Source organism: Haliaeetus leucocephalus, unplaced genomic scaffold, assembly GCF_000737465.1.
Source record: "Haliaeetus leucocephalus isolate CR32 unplaced genomic scaffold, Haliaeetus_leucocephalus-4.0 Scaffold195, whole genome shotgun sequence".
In the NCBI taxonomy this organism is placed as follows: Eukaryota; Metazoa; Chordata; class Aves; order Accipitriformes; family Accipitridae; genus Haliaeetus; species Haliaeetus leucocephalus.
The window spans coordinates 3,151,550-3,165,696 of record NW_010972631.1 but is presented as its reverse complement, the minus strand read 5'-3'; the positions used below and the strand labels follow the sequence as shown (position 1 = coordinate 3,165,696).

At 38.4% G+C, this 14,147-nt stretch overlaps 1 protein-coding gene across 1 annotated transcript in view; it reads right to left on the bottom strand.

Annotated features, from left to right (window-relative positions):
- Positions 1 to 4,892: 4,892 nt before the first annotated feature.
- CEP162 (centrosomal protein 162kDa) overlaps positions 4,893 to 14,147 on the bottom strand; it is a 47,396-nt gene continuing 38,141 nt past the window's right edge. Inside the window, exons 25-28 of the mRNA XM_010565735.1 lie at positions 13,582 to 13,723; positions 10,734 to 10,832; positions 7,602 to 7,736; positions 4,893 to 5,136 (exon numbers count right to left, since the gene is read on the bottom strand). Of these exons, the coding sequence (XP_010564037.1) occupies positions 4,918 to 5,136; positions 7,602 to 7,736; positions 10,734 to 10,832; positions 13,582 to 13,723 (595 nt within the window). The 3' untranslated portion in view covers positions 4,893 to 4,917. The remainder of the gene's footprint in view (positions 5,137 to 7,601; positions 7,737 to 10,733; positions 10,833 to 13,581; positions 13,724 to 14,147) is intronic.

The following is a 14,147-nucleotide window of genomic DNA, read 5'->3' as shown; positions in this document are numbered from 1 at the left end:
AATTGAGAAATGAAGCTTATTTTTAAAGCATTTGAAACTTAGTTTTAAAATAACGTAGTCTGGTTTTAGAAAAAGAAAAGCTTGCTATTCCCAGTGGGCTAACCTAAGGTTTTCTTCTGCTACCGTGAATCTTTGTGGCTTTTGTTTGCGTGCATAACTGCTAATTTGGGGAGAAAGAAGTATCCATGTGTATGGATGCTGGTGACAATGCCTAGATGAAAGGTATTTAATAATATGATCAAAGGATAACTTAACTTACAACACACTTGAATTGTAATCTTAGTGTCCTTCTGAAGCATGTATTAATCCTCTAAAGATATTTAAGTGGTTTTGGTTCCTGCTTTTTTTCTTCCCTGATGGTTCTTCTGCTTTTTTCATCTTATCTCCCTTCTATCTTTAAAGAAGTTCTTCATGCTGTTTTTTACAGAAAAATAACCTGGCAGTCCCCACTGCACAGCTCCCACATGACTTCAGAAGCACTGTAGCAGCAATACAGTCTGATTCAGACTTTTGCTCTGCCTCTCCATTAGAGCAGAGTCAAAGGCAAAGGAGAATCTTTCTGCAGTCTTTAAAAGCAGTTATGTTAAAGGTGTTCGTTCATTCTTTTGTCTTTTTAAGAACCAATAGACATTAAATTTTGCCTTCAGGGAAAGGGGACTGGTATAATAACCAACTCTGTATAACATTTAAAAAGTTCATCTCTTCCCAGAAAACCAACATGAATTGGTTTACTATGAATTGAATAGAAAGTGCTTTGACTAGGGTAATCCTTCAAAAGGAGTACTCAGAATTTAATGGTGTTTGAAAATCAAATTATTGCAAGTTTTCTTACTGCTTGGGCTGTCTGTTTCAGAGCCTTTTCTCAAAACTCACTCTAAATGCATCACCTGTGGTAGATTTAACCTCATGTAGAGTTCCCCTAAGATAATTACATGTGTTTGCACAAACATGTATTGTGTTCTGTAAGAACTTACTAGGTCAAGTTATGTATTCTAGTTTTCAAGGGTGAATATTTGTGAAATATTCTTCTGTGTAAACAAGTTTCAGTTGTGTACCTTTTTTAAAAAAAAAAAAATAAATCCCTGAACCCTACAATGTAAAATCAGAAAAAGCCTGCTCATAGAGAAAAGAAAGGGAAAGGTAAAACCATGAACTTTTCTAAAATCCAGTGATACATGGTCTCTGAGGCTAAAAGGTGAAGTAAATGATGTGTATTTGTCATGCAATTTAGTATTTTTGCACCTGAGCTGTAGCTCTTGAATACTTGTTACTGACTTTTTTTGCCACTCTGTGATTAAAAGAACCCCACAAAACCCTTCACAAGCCACTGGCAAAGGAGGAAGTGGAGTGTGCTTTTCCCCTTCTACTCTGCTCTATCCTCCTGGTAGTGAAAGATGACAAAGCTAAATAAATCAGCAGGAGATACTGTAGAGCTGGACTGAACTTATTTGGTAGCCTCAGGTATTGACAGGTAGCAAGGACAGCACAGAGGCAGAGCCTTTTACCACATGTTCTCCAACAAGAGCAAGAGTTGGATGCCTGTGCTTTCCTGTGTTTGGACAAGAGATATGTAGTTAGCTGTATGAAAGGCTAAACATTACCATTCCAAGTTACCAGAGGGCTTTCTGTTCAAGAGAGTCAGGGCAGCACTTGATGCATGGCCCCCCTTCCCTGCAGAAAGGTATTTGCACTGCTGTGCTAGTATACAGATCTGTTTTCTTTCTTTTTTCTAGACTAGGTTAAATACTGGATATAGTGGCAGACTCCAAAATGTATTATGTACTATCAATGAAATAAAGTCTTCATCCATGATAATTTATTACATGAGCAGTTTTGACATGTATTTCTGAGAACTTGAACATAACACTTAATGTCTCTGCCACCAGTGCCAGGATCAGACCTGATAGTCTTCTGCACACCCTGTTTTCCTCTCTTGAAGCAAATGTCTTCTCTGTAATCCAGGTCACTGAGTCACCCAGCCAACTGCTCACTTGATTTCCTAAAAGCTTCAAACATGAGAATTCAAATTACAGCAAAGCAGCTGGAGTATAATAAACAAATGAATTCCAGCTAAACATAAGTCAATGATTCAAAGAAATGATGTTTAAGATTCTTTTAATCCATCCATTATAACACCTTCTGGAAATGCATAATGAAATAGTATGGCATAAGAAGAAGAAAAACATACACCAGGAGTATATAATTCTATGACTCTGAAAGATACCACTGAAATCCTCAGTGGAATACAATAAAAGCTAATGACCTCTTTTGTTAGTCTTTGTTCTGTTTCAGGGTATTTTCCCCCTTTCTGTACTGTTAAGACTGCTGGAGAGTCAAGAACTAAAAACTTCAGCAGGGAGGTTAAAACTTGGACCTTAGTTCTCCAAAAAGTGCACCATTATTACAGCCATTCAAGACCAGAGATAGTCTGTTACTGTGTAGAGTGCCCACTTCATGGTCAATGCCTAAAGACCATGCTTCAGTGAGTGTACAACTACATAAATACATGTGAGAACACAGTATAAACCATATTATAGTTTACACTAATGGTAAATAATGCTGACCCTGGTCAGTAAAATAGACTCAGAGAATTTAATTTGAAATTTAATTCAAACTATGTAAGATACTATGGCTTACAAACTATGCTGAGAACTGAATACCAGAATTTTAAAAAGGTGTTTGAATGAACTGCATGAACACTAAGGCAACCCCTCTTGATGACCTAAGGATTATACATGTGAGAGAGAGAGTTTCCAGATGATGGAAATGCTTCCTCTAGGCCCTCCTGTCGTAGGCAGTGCCCTAGCATACCTACATGCAGGACTTGGCCTCTCTGGGAACACAAGGGTTGCTATAATTTAAAAAAATCTCACTTCAGGTCACACACTTCAATACAGTGTTACACGTATAGCAAATTGTACAGGAAATAAGTAAGTTGAAATTATTCAATTTTATCCTTTTCATTTGCAAAACAGTCCCAAATCAAGAAAATACAGCATATTTACACATAGCTGATATATACAAAGCATTATTGTATTTACACATTTTATGAATACAGACTAATACTTCATTATTGGGGGACAAAACATCCATACTAAAAATACTGAAAAATACCTGAATATGAAACATCATGATTACTATATTAATTGCCAACTGACTGCCCTTTTTTATACATGTATATATATGTGTGTATACACTCTCTCTCACTTTATGTTTGTGTATGGTTAAAAAAAAAAAAAAAAGCATCCTTGCACTGAATTACTGTCTGTGCCTATACACAGTGTATAATTTGTTACACTATTTTGTTCTTTATGCATGCTCAGTCCCATGCTTAAGATAAAATGCGTATTTACCACTGGTCCCTGAAGAAGCACGATACATAAATAAGTATATACAGACTTGAACTATTTCATGTTTGACTTAAATGCTAGCTTCAACCAATACTACAGGGATCCGAGGAGTACAGTCTAGCTTTTGTCTTCTCTTTGCCCTAAATAAGTATAGTTGATTGAGCTACCACCTCAGTATATGTGCTGTGGAATTCTTAAGGATTTGCAGTGCTGAGACTTCAGACTAATAATTTACTGATTTGTTTGAAAACCTGTCCTTCCAGCCACCAAATAGCCAACTGTCTTGAATTTTCTTTAATTTTACTTACTGCTTCTCCTTCTATCCTTTTAGCGTCAGGTTTTTCATACATGACAAGCGTAACAGCCATCCTCATCTTCCCTCCCCAGTCTCTTCTCTGGAGCAGGGCAGCCCCTACAGGTTCCGTGGTTCCTAAGGCTACATTTTCTGGACTGCTGATTGTTCTTTTCCCTCCAGCTGGTCCATCTCTTTCTTGAAACAAGGGACTGAAAGCTTAGCACACTAAATTACATGTTGGTGATGCGTTAGGAATTGTTCCTATGGTGTCTAGTATCTTACAGGCTCTACACTTAGGTGTATAACTCCAGCAGGGCATAAGAGGAGAGGGAGAAGTAACCGTCTCTAACATTCAGCTTGTTACCTGCAATGATGCCAGTCAGTTCAGCAGAAAGTTATATCCACATTGAGTATTTGGGTAGTGGATTATTCCTGCTTAAGCATACTAGCCTCCTTTGTCACTCCACAAGACTCTAGTTGTTTGGGTTTTTCTTCTGGCCCCTTTTCCAAATTGTTCAGAATTTTAACTCTAAATTTGCCCACCAACATATCCCTGCAGTCTGAGCTTTAGTACATTGTCTTCATGTTTGGCCTCTTTGTTCTGTCAAGATCATCTATAAAGATACTAGTGTGTCAGATCCAGAACAGCCCATTGTAAAAATCTTACTCAATACAGCCTTCTCTTTTAAAAGGGATACTATTAACTACTCTCAAACTGTATTTTATAGACTTTTTTCGTATCTATCTGCCCCATAACAATTCAGCTAGACCACTCTGCCATCATTCTTACCAGCACAGTTGGAAATACCTGCCAAATAAACAAAAAATAGTTTGAATTTTAGCATCACCAGAGAATGCCTGCTCTGCTGCAGCCCTCCAGTCATTCACAAAGTTGAAAGGGGTCTTAAAGATAAAGGAAGGAACTTTTTATGAATTGGAGGGAGAGAAGGAAAATGTTGGAAAAAGAGGATTTTCATGCCCCACCAAATGAAAAGTAATAATGATACACTAAAAATACAACCCAAGCAGCATATTACTCAAATTGTTCACAAACGAATCACTATAAGACAAGTTACAAGTGGAAGTTCTATTCAGGCATGTTCTACAGTATCTGAAAAAGCATCAAATGGAATTTTTCAATGGTAATTGAATTTATCGAATAACCTCAATATTACTAATATTTTTTAAAAATTGCATGTAACTTTATTACTAACAAAATATAAGACATACAATACGACTGGGGTGTTGCTTCTCTAATCAATTCCTATCTAATCATGTCTTCCAACAGCTGTCTGTTGTGCCAAATCCACTGGAATTAGGTGCAGGAATAACAACTCCTTGTTTCTGCAGTTCACGTAAAACATCTAATATTGAATCCAATTCCACTCGGAATTTCTCCAGTTCTTGATTCTTCTGTTGTGCCAGTCTTCGCCACTTCTCAACCTCATGGGTTTGCCTTGCTTCAGTAATACATTGTGTTAGTTGGGTTGCCTGCAAATTAGAAGCAAATCAGCCTTGTGACTTCCTAGTCAAATACTCAGCCAACGCTGCCCCTTTGCAAAAATACACCATTATGTTTGATGCTCGGTCTCAAAGCCCAAGGCTCATGTTAAGTGGAAACAATTTGTTCTGAATATTACAAAAATCATTCTGATAGCAATGAATTCCTTTAAATAGTTGCATTAATGACAGAAGGGTAGAATCCATCACTGACTAATGAGCCTCAGGAGAATTTAACAGCAATTAAAAGTTTGATTATTTAAGACAGAGCTCAGCATATAACAAACCCCTCTATAATCAAAATGAACCTTTTGAATTGCCATTTAAATGTGTTTAAAGAACATTCTGCAAGGAAAACAAATCAAATCTGAATGACATGTTCTGGGCTACTACTGTATTTTTAAAAACCGCAAGTTCTATGAACTATCAGAAAATATCCTGTAGTCACAAAGGTCTGAAGCTGCTGCAGACAGAAGTTTGAATTAATTTTGACATGAATCCATGGCATAATCCTCTTAGATTACCCAAAAGAAAAGGTGTCACAAGGTATCAAAATCACCACACCACTATTAATTGTAATAGAATCTTTAAGGAAAGCTCTATCACTTAAAAGCCATAATTACTGTATTTGTAGTTTGATACTAAGGATAACCTGTTACTTCCTTGTTCAGCAATTAAGTTTTTCTACTTTGTTCATTTCATTATCATTCATTTGGGGGACTGCTCAGTGCCTCACTGCAGATAATTAAAGGTGGAACACTAGTACAAACAAAACCCAAAGTTTAATACATAACAAGGCTAGTAGCACCAGGAAAGATGAAATTACTTAGCAGGAATTGTTGCATATACTATTACTTCTAGTATTTTTTTTTTAATATATTACAAAACATCTTAGTAAATACTATAGGTCAGGTAATGAATTTAGTGGAGATAGATCATAGACTAGGCAGCAGCAGACACTTTACAGAAATGGTAAAATTCTCATACTATACAAAAGCAAATATTACGGTTGCCTTTAGCAGGACAGAAAGTGAACAAAAATAATAATCATCACTAGTGGCAGGGTTTGTTCTTAATCCAGTGACTTGTTTTATGCACAGCTCTTTTGAGGAGGAAAATTAAATATCTGATGTAGAAATGTATGAGAATAAAACCTTCTACCATGAACAATTCTGTACATAAAAGTGTATTCCTTGAGATCTGGTTTCAAAACTGTAGAACAAACTCCACAAACAAAGAACTGCTACAGGTTTGATGATCTTCCAGTGCAACTGCCCTTCTCTGACTTCATATATTTATGTAAAACCTAAGTTAAAACACTAATGAAAGACAGTCATATGTTTAAGTGATGAAAGCATGAGAACAAAATCTATATGAACTAGAAAACTGTTTCCAGATGATAGAAGCTCCCCTGATAGATGAAAAATCAGGATGGAGGCCGTGATATATAAGATGAAAAAAATCAGTGCAAAATTGTTTTACAAGGGATACAACTGTCAGATACAAGAAGCTGTATCACAAATATCCAACCTTCAAAATCCAAAATTTTTAGTTTGTGGAGGATAAAGCCTTTTTTTTTGTTGTTGTTTGGGTATTAAAACCACTATGTGGTAGACTGCTACAAGACATTTCTATATTTTTAATGCAGCTTTTCTGAATGGGACTTCTAGAAAATAAAATTACAGTTCAGTTGAGGAATATCTCATAGCTTAACAAGCTCTGCATTACAAACTCTTGTCAATTTTTCAATAGCCAGCTTTCATTGTGTAGAATCATAGAATCATTTAGGTTGGAGTCCAGCTGTCAACCCAACACCACCATGCTCACTAAACCATGTCCTGAAGTACCACATCTACATGTTTTCTGAACACCTCCAGGGATGGTGACTCCACCACTTCCCTGGGCAGCCTGTTCCAATGCCTGACAACCCTATCAGTAAAGAAATTTTTCCTAATATCCAGTCTAAACCTCCCCTGGCATGACTTGAGGCCATTTCCTCTTGTCCTATTGCTTGCTACTTGACAGAAGAGACCAGCACCCACTTCACTACAACCCCCTTTCAGGTAGTTGTAGGGAGCGATAATGTCTCCCCTCAGCCTCCTTTTCTCCAGTGTAATTGAAATATGAAATAACCGAATGACAAGGGACTTCCAGAGGTCATGTGGTCCAACACTCTGCAAAAGCAAGGCCTCCTTAGATCAGGTTGCAAGGAAGTTACGCACTTGATACACGAGTCATACGCAAGTAATCTTAATTACCGCAGCAAGGACATGCTGACTAGGACTGCAACTACGTTCACTTGCATCAGCAGGCACCAAAGACAAAACCATGGCTGTATCAAAGAAGTACTTGCCCCCCTGCAGTGTGAGCTAAATGAGCCTGTGCAAATACCATAAAATTACAGTTAAACCAATAAATTGCTTTTAAGAAGTAAATGCAGATGTATTCTGGTTTACCTTTTGAATTTCTTGCTGTCTTTCTGCATATCTGGTCTCTATATGCTTGATTTTCTTTTCCAGGCACAAAAAATGTTTCATTTCAGGACTCTGGCTCTCCTTAGCCTCTCTCAGTTCTTCCAACAATTTCGTCACCTACAGTTAGAGAGAATTGATGAAAATTGTTGTCATTGCATTAAGCAGTGTATAAAACAGATTCATTTCAAAGTGTATTTGTTTTGTTTAATCATTCTATTCAAAAGCTGCAGAAAGGAAGACATTAAAGGGAAATCTCCTTTATTCAAAAGCTTAAACAGGGGCTCAGGGACTTAGATTAGGATCTTTCATTTGTAAGAATTGGCCTGAGCATGTGAAAATCTAGTTCTTTTTGATAAATCCAATCCTGTTCATAATATGTTATGAAGTGATTATTCACAGTCAATTTTTATACTTCTAAATGTACTAAAAAATTAATAGAGAATATTATGATTAGATGTTCTTATACAATCCCTTCTCACTCCTTGGATAAAGATCAAATATAAAATGTACCAGTGTATTTCTAAGGAATAAATTAAGAAAAGACATGCTGCTAACACACATGATTACAAACCCCCTTTGGTCTAATAACTGCCAGGTCAAACCAACTCTACCAATGACTGACTTACAACTGATTTCCTAATCCTCCAGAAATTCAGGTAAGTTTTCTTATAAAGCCCTACTGATTTATTCTCATTCTTTGCCTATTTTAAGTAACTTGATATTTCTTCATTTAACATCTTAAGTCTTTTTTTGGTCACTTTCTTAATGTGTATAAGTAAACTAAAGTGAAAGCTTTGAAGTCTTAATCATTTATTATAACCCTTAGTTCCCCTTACCCAATATATTTGAGAACTGCTAACCCTCTTCAAGCACTCAGCCATCCCTGGCTCTCTGCTGCTGAATTTAAGTAGATGGAAGCATTGTGTCCTCATAAGATGTTGTCACTCTTACTGAGAAGTGACTCCAAGATGGCTTACTATTAATTTTCATTTTTTAACATGGTCTTCTAAAACAGTGAGGCCTACGTTACTACACTTTTGCCTGTCCATAGCTCCAGCAGCTTTGAACCTGTGGGCCGCTTTCAGCCCCATTTGTCAGAGGAGCAGAAGTCTTGGTTGTGTAAGGTCTGTGAAACTGAGCGTCCGCTGCTTGGCTGCAAAGTTGTCCCACTGAAGGGAAGGGCTGATGCATGATCTCAAGTACATAATGAAACACCTGAAACATTCATGAAGGAAAGATGTTATGAGGGGAAAAAAGCCCCAGGAGAAAATGGGCTCCATATATTTTGCCAGCAACAGAACTATGCTAAATACAAAGCTGTGCTATGTGGAAGCTGTTATGCAAAAGAAGTATATAATTAATGGAAAACATCCATAAACAGCATTTCTGAAATTAGTATTCAAATAACAAACTTCCTGGGAGCCTCAGAAAAAAAATGTTTGCCTTCTTTGAGGTACAACCATTTTAGACAGAAGACTCAATCCTATTACAATGGTAGTGCTTTTTCCCTATCATGACTAATTCTATTTGCAGGTTTGGTTGCCTTCTTTTTTCAGTTCTACTTATTTAACTATTTAATGCTTAAAATGTATTTCATAAGCAGTGCAGCAGTCATGCTAGAGGGCAAAAGCAAGACTTGACTTTGACATTTCTCTCTGTATAGTCTTGCAATGATTTTTGTAACAAAACATTACATTTACTTAAATGCCAGCACCTTGAACTTGGCCTGTAACATGTGGGTCAGATTATAGGATGATCATTCTCTTAACCATCACTGTAATTAATAATCTGTAAAGCAGTCATAGAAGAAACAAATTAATAACATTTGTCTCATTGTACTCTTGCCCTGTTCTCCCAGGAGGAAGTATAATATATACTGAGATGACTGGAGGGAAACAAGCTTTGTATGGAAAGGCAACATCTATCATTAGATTCATAATAGGAACCCAAAGTCTCAGCCTTTATTTTGCAAATAGAGAGGTTGTTTAATAGACCTTTTTTCTCTCCCTGCAAACCCTCACTTTTCTATAAATACTTCAAAACAGAGGTGGAATTTTGCATGGGTAGGATGAATACTGAATGAGTTTAGTGAGATTAAGAATAATGATATTAAGTATGTATTAAACACATACTGATACTTCTCTCATTTCTTCTAAATAAGGGCAACAAACAAGATTAAATGTCTGGAGTTCTCAGTCCCTTACAGAATAGGAGAATTCTTTTTAATAACTCTTGCAGGTTAATTACTGTATTATCAAAATGAAGTTAAAATTAGCAATCTTCATACATCAAGGAGATGGTGAATTAAGCATAGGCACAATGCTAAGACAGGCTAAAACCCCCCCCTGAAAAGGACATGATTAAAAAAAAAAAAAAAAAAAAAAATCATCGGCGACACTTCAAGGACAACAAAAGCATAGCCAATAGTTCAAAAAGCTTGAGCTAAAAGACAGACAGCATAACATAATATTAACCCCAAAATGAAAACATGAACAAGTGTAATTTTTAGACTATATGCTATTAATAGAAGATTAGGAAAAGCCTAGATACTTCTTTCAAAACCCAGTGAATTTCGAAAGAACTATTACAACTAACCTTCTCTTAAGAGAGCTTAAGTTTCACAGATATCAAAGGAAAAAAACAAGAATATAATTGCCTAAGTCAGTTTTATGGCAATGCAGGAGGAGAAAAGGAAGGCTTTATCTGAACAAAGAATTTGAAAAAATAATAAAATATCCTTTTAATAAAGAAAAATCCCGTGGTCTATTTACTGCCCATCACAGCTCTCAGGGAAGAGGCTATGAATGCTTGGATTAACCTGCTGATCAATTTTCATATGGATGTCAGACATTTCTAACTAATTAAAATGAATAATAATTAAAAAAAATATAAAAAAAAATCAAAGGAGATCAAAGTTCCAACTTCTGTTCTCTGTAGTTCTCTTGTTCTCATTAGAAAAATATCTTGCATTCTCAGGTATAATTGATGTAGAAGCAACTGACAAAGATGCTGTTTTCTAAGACTTATTTTACTACATATTATTTGAGGTTTTACAAGGATGAAAGTGAAAAGTCTTATTAGAATAAGGTACCCCCAATCCAAATTTAAATATACCTCTTTTTGTAGGAGTTCCTCTCGCATCTGTGAAACTAAAAGGGCTTCCTGATGTCCCTGTTGTTCACCAATTTGTTCTTGGAGATGTTTTATTAATATCTACAAAAAGATTAAAAATAGTTTGTCATTAACATAAATACCCACAACATGTGAAAACCTATGCAGGAAAAATACACCAAAAATATCAGTATTGTACTGCTGCAGGTATATGTGATGCATGTATTAACATACTACCTCTAACACATGTGCATGTGTGCTATTTAACAATCCTCTACGTGGATGGTTAAATAGCACACATGTACATATATATTATATGAAAACAAGTCTCCATCTTCAAGTTACTTTCCTCAGTTAAAAAAAGTTCTGAAATAATCTAAATGCAATAGCTCCTTCTACTTTCATACCGTGTGTATAACTTCTCCCAAAATTTTAATGCACAAATACAATCGCAGGCCCAGGTCCTCATGGGGGACTTCAACCACCCCGATACCTGCTGGAGGAACAATGCTGCACGGCATAAACAATCCAGGAGGTTCTTGGAAAGCCTTCATGACAACTCCCTGACCCAAGTGATAGAGGAGCCAGCAAGGAGAGTGGTCTGCTGGGCCTTAAACTCACAAACGAGGAAAGGTTTGTTGGGGTTGTGAATATCAATGACAACATTGGCTGCAGCGACCACAAGACAGTGGAGTTCAGGATCTGAGAGGAAGGAGCAGGCTGAAAAGCATGATCACAACCCTGGACTTCAGGAGAGCAGACCTTGGCCTCTTCAAAGATCTGCTTGAAAGAGTCCAATGGGATGGGGCCCTGGGGGGGAAGAGGGGTCCAAGAAAGCTGGTTGACCTTTGAAGAGCACCTCCTCCAAGCTCAAGAGCAGTCCATCCCAACAAGCAGAAAGTCAGGCAAAAATGCCAGGAGGCCTGCATGGATGAACAAGGAACTCCTGGCAAAACTCAAACATAAAAAGGAAGCCTACAGACCATGGGAACAAGGACAGGTAACCTGGGAGGAATATCGAGACACTGTCCGAGCATGCAGAGATGTGATTAGGAAAGCCCAAGCCCACCTGGCATTGAATCTGGTGCGACCGGCAAAGGCAACAAGAAGGGCTTCTGTAACTACCTAAGTGGCAAACAGGAGACTAGAGAAAATGTGGGCCTACTGATGCATGGGGCAGGGGCCCTGGAGACCCAGGACATAGAAGAGGCTGAGGTACTGAATGCCTTCTTCACCTCAGTCTTTACTAGCAAGACTGGCCTTCAGGAATCCAAGGCCCCAGAGACTAGGGGACAAGTCTTAGAATACGGAAGATACACCCTTGGTGGAAGAGGATCTGGTCAGGAAATACACAAACTACACATACGTAAATCCACGGCCCTGAAGGGATGCAACCATGTGTGCCGAGGGCAAATGTCACTTCTACCTTCAAAAAGGGCAAGGAGGAGGATGCAGGGAACTACAGGCTAGTCAGCCTCACCTCAATCCCTGGGAAGGTGATGGAGCAACTAATCCTGGAAACCTGGCAGGCACATGAAGGACAAGAAGGTGATCAGGACTAGTAAGTATGGATTCACAAAGGGGAAGTCATGCTTGACCAACCCGATAACCCTCTATGATGAAATGACTGGCTTGGCAGGTGGGAGAGCAGTGGATATTGCTTACCTGGATTTCAGTAGTAAGGCTTTAACAGTGTCTCCTCTAAGATCCTCATAGAGAAGCTGACAAAGTATGGGTTGGATGGATTGCAAACTGACTTAAATGCCTGGGCCAGAGGGTGGCGATGAGTGTAATGAAGTCTAGTTGGAGGTCAATAACTCAGAGGGTGTCGTGTGTAGAACTATCAATTCTGGGTCCAATCCTGTTCAACTTCTTCATTAACGACCTGGATGATGGCGCAGAATGTACCCTCAGCAAGTTTGCTGATCATGTAAAACTGGGAGGAGTGCCCGATACACCAGAGGGTTGTGCATACATCCAGAGGGTCCTCGACAGGCTGAAGAAATGGGTTGACAGGAATCTCATGAACTTCAACAAAGGGAAGTGCGAAGTCCTGCTCCTGGGGAGGAACAACCCCAGGCACCAGCATATGCTGGGGGCCACCCAGCTGGAAAGCAGCTTTGCAGAAAAGAGCCTGGGGTGTCCTGGTGGATACCAAGTTGAACAAAAGGCTAACAGTATCCTGGGCTGCATTAGCATCAATGTTGCCAGCTGGTGGAGGAAGGTGGTCCTTCCCCTCTACTCAGCTCTGGTGAGGCCACATTCTGGGTTCCCCAGTGCAAGAGACATGGAGCTACTGGAGAGAGTCTGCAAAGGGCCACTAAGATGATGAAGGGACTGGAGCATCTCTCCTATGAGGAAAGGCTGAGGGAGCTGGACTGTTCAGCCTGGAGAAGAGAAGGCTCGGGGGGATCTCATCAATGTTTACAAACATCTGAAGAGAGGGTGCAAAGCCAACAGAGCCAGGCTCTTTCCAGTGGTATCCAGCAACAGGAGAAGCAGCAAAGGGCACAAACTGAAATATAGAAGGTTCTGTGTGACCATAAGGAAAAATTCTTTACTGTGAGGGTGTCCAAGCACTTGTTTGGGTCTCTAAGCCCAGAGGGGTTGTGGACTCTCCCTCCTTGGAGATATTCAAAAACCATCTGGACATGGTTCTGAGCAAGTGGCTCTAGATGACCCTGTTTGAGCAGGGGGTTGGACAAGATTCTGTGATTCTGCGAACACAGGGGCACAGGCCCATTTTAAAACAATAGATCCTACTTCACAGAAAGATACAGTTTACAGTAATATAGAAGGAAATAACTTTAACAGATACCTATATGTAATGAATGTATGTACTATATCTTACCTCTTGTTTTGAAATTCTTCTGTTTAGTTCAGCTACTTTAGAAGTAGAATGCTCCTTTGCATGCTGGCAAAGAATCTTCTCCATTTCTCTCTCATGGGAAGCTTTCAGAGATGCAATGCATTCTGCTGTGTCTTCCTGTATCCTGAACAGAGTGAGAGGAAAATAAGATGTAGTAAAGCAGCTACAGACAGTTCTTCAAAAATGTGGCAAAGTTTCTCACTTGAACATATAAAATATCAAAAATGTTAGAGGTGGCATATCTTTGAAATTTCATCACAAAACTGTGTAAGACAGCACCACCATTACTTCTACTGCTCTGGAAGGATGACAGGGTAGGAAGCCTACAATGCTGGACATGTGCCTCCTTTAACTAGAGGCAGCTAGAATACAGAAAACTCAGCCAATCATCTTTTTTGGCTCCTCTGATTAAAAAAAAAAAAAAAAAGGAGAGAAAATAGGTGCTTTTAAATCATAATGCATCTGTCCTATTTCAGGTATCTATTTTAGAACAGAATGCGTTGCAATCTAAATATGCCAATTTCCTCTACTTTAACTATGAAGAGATC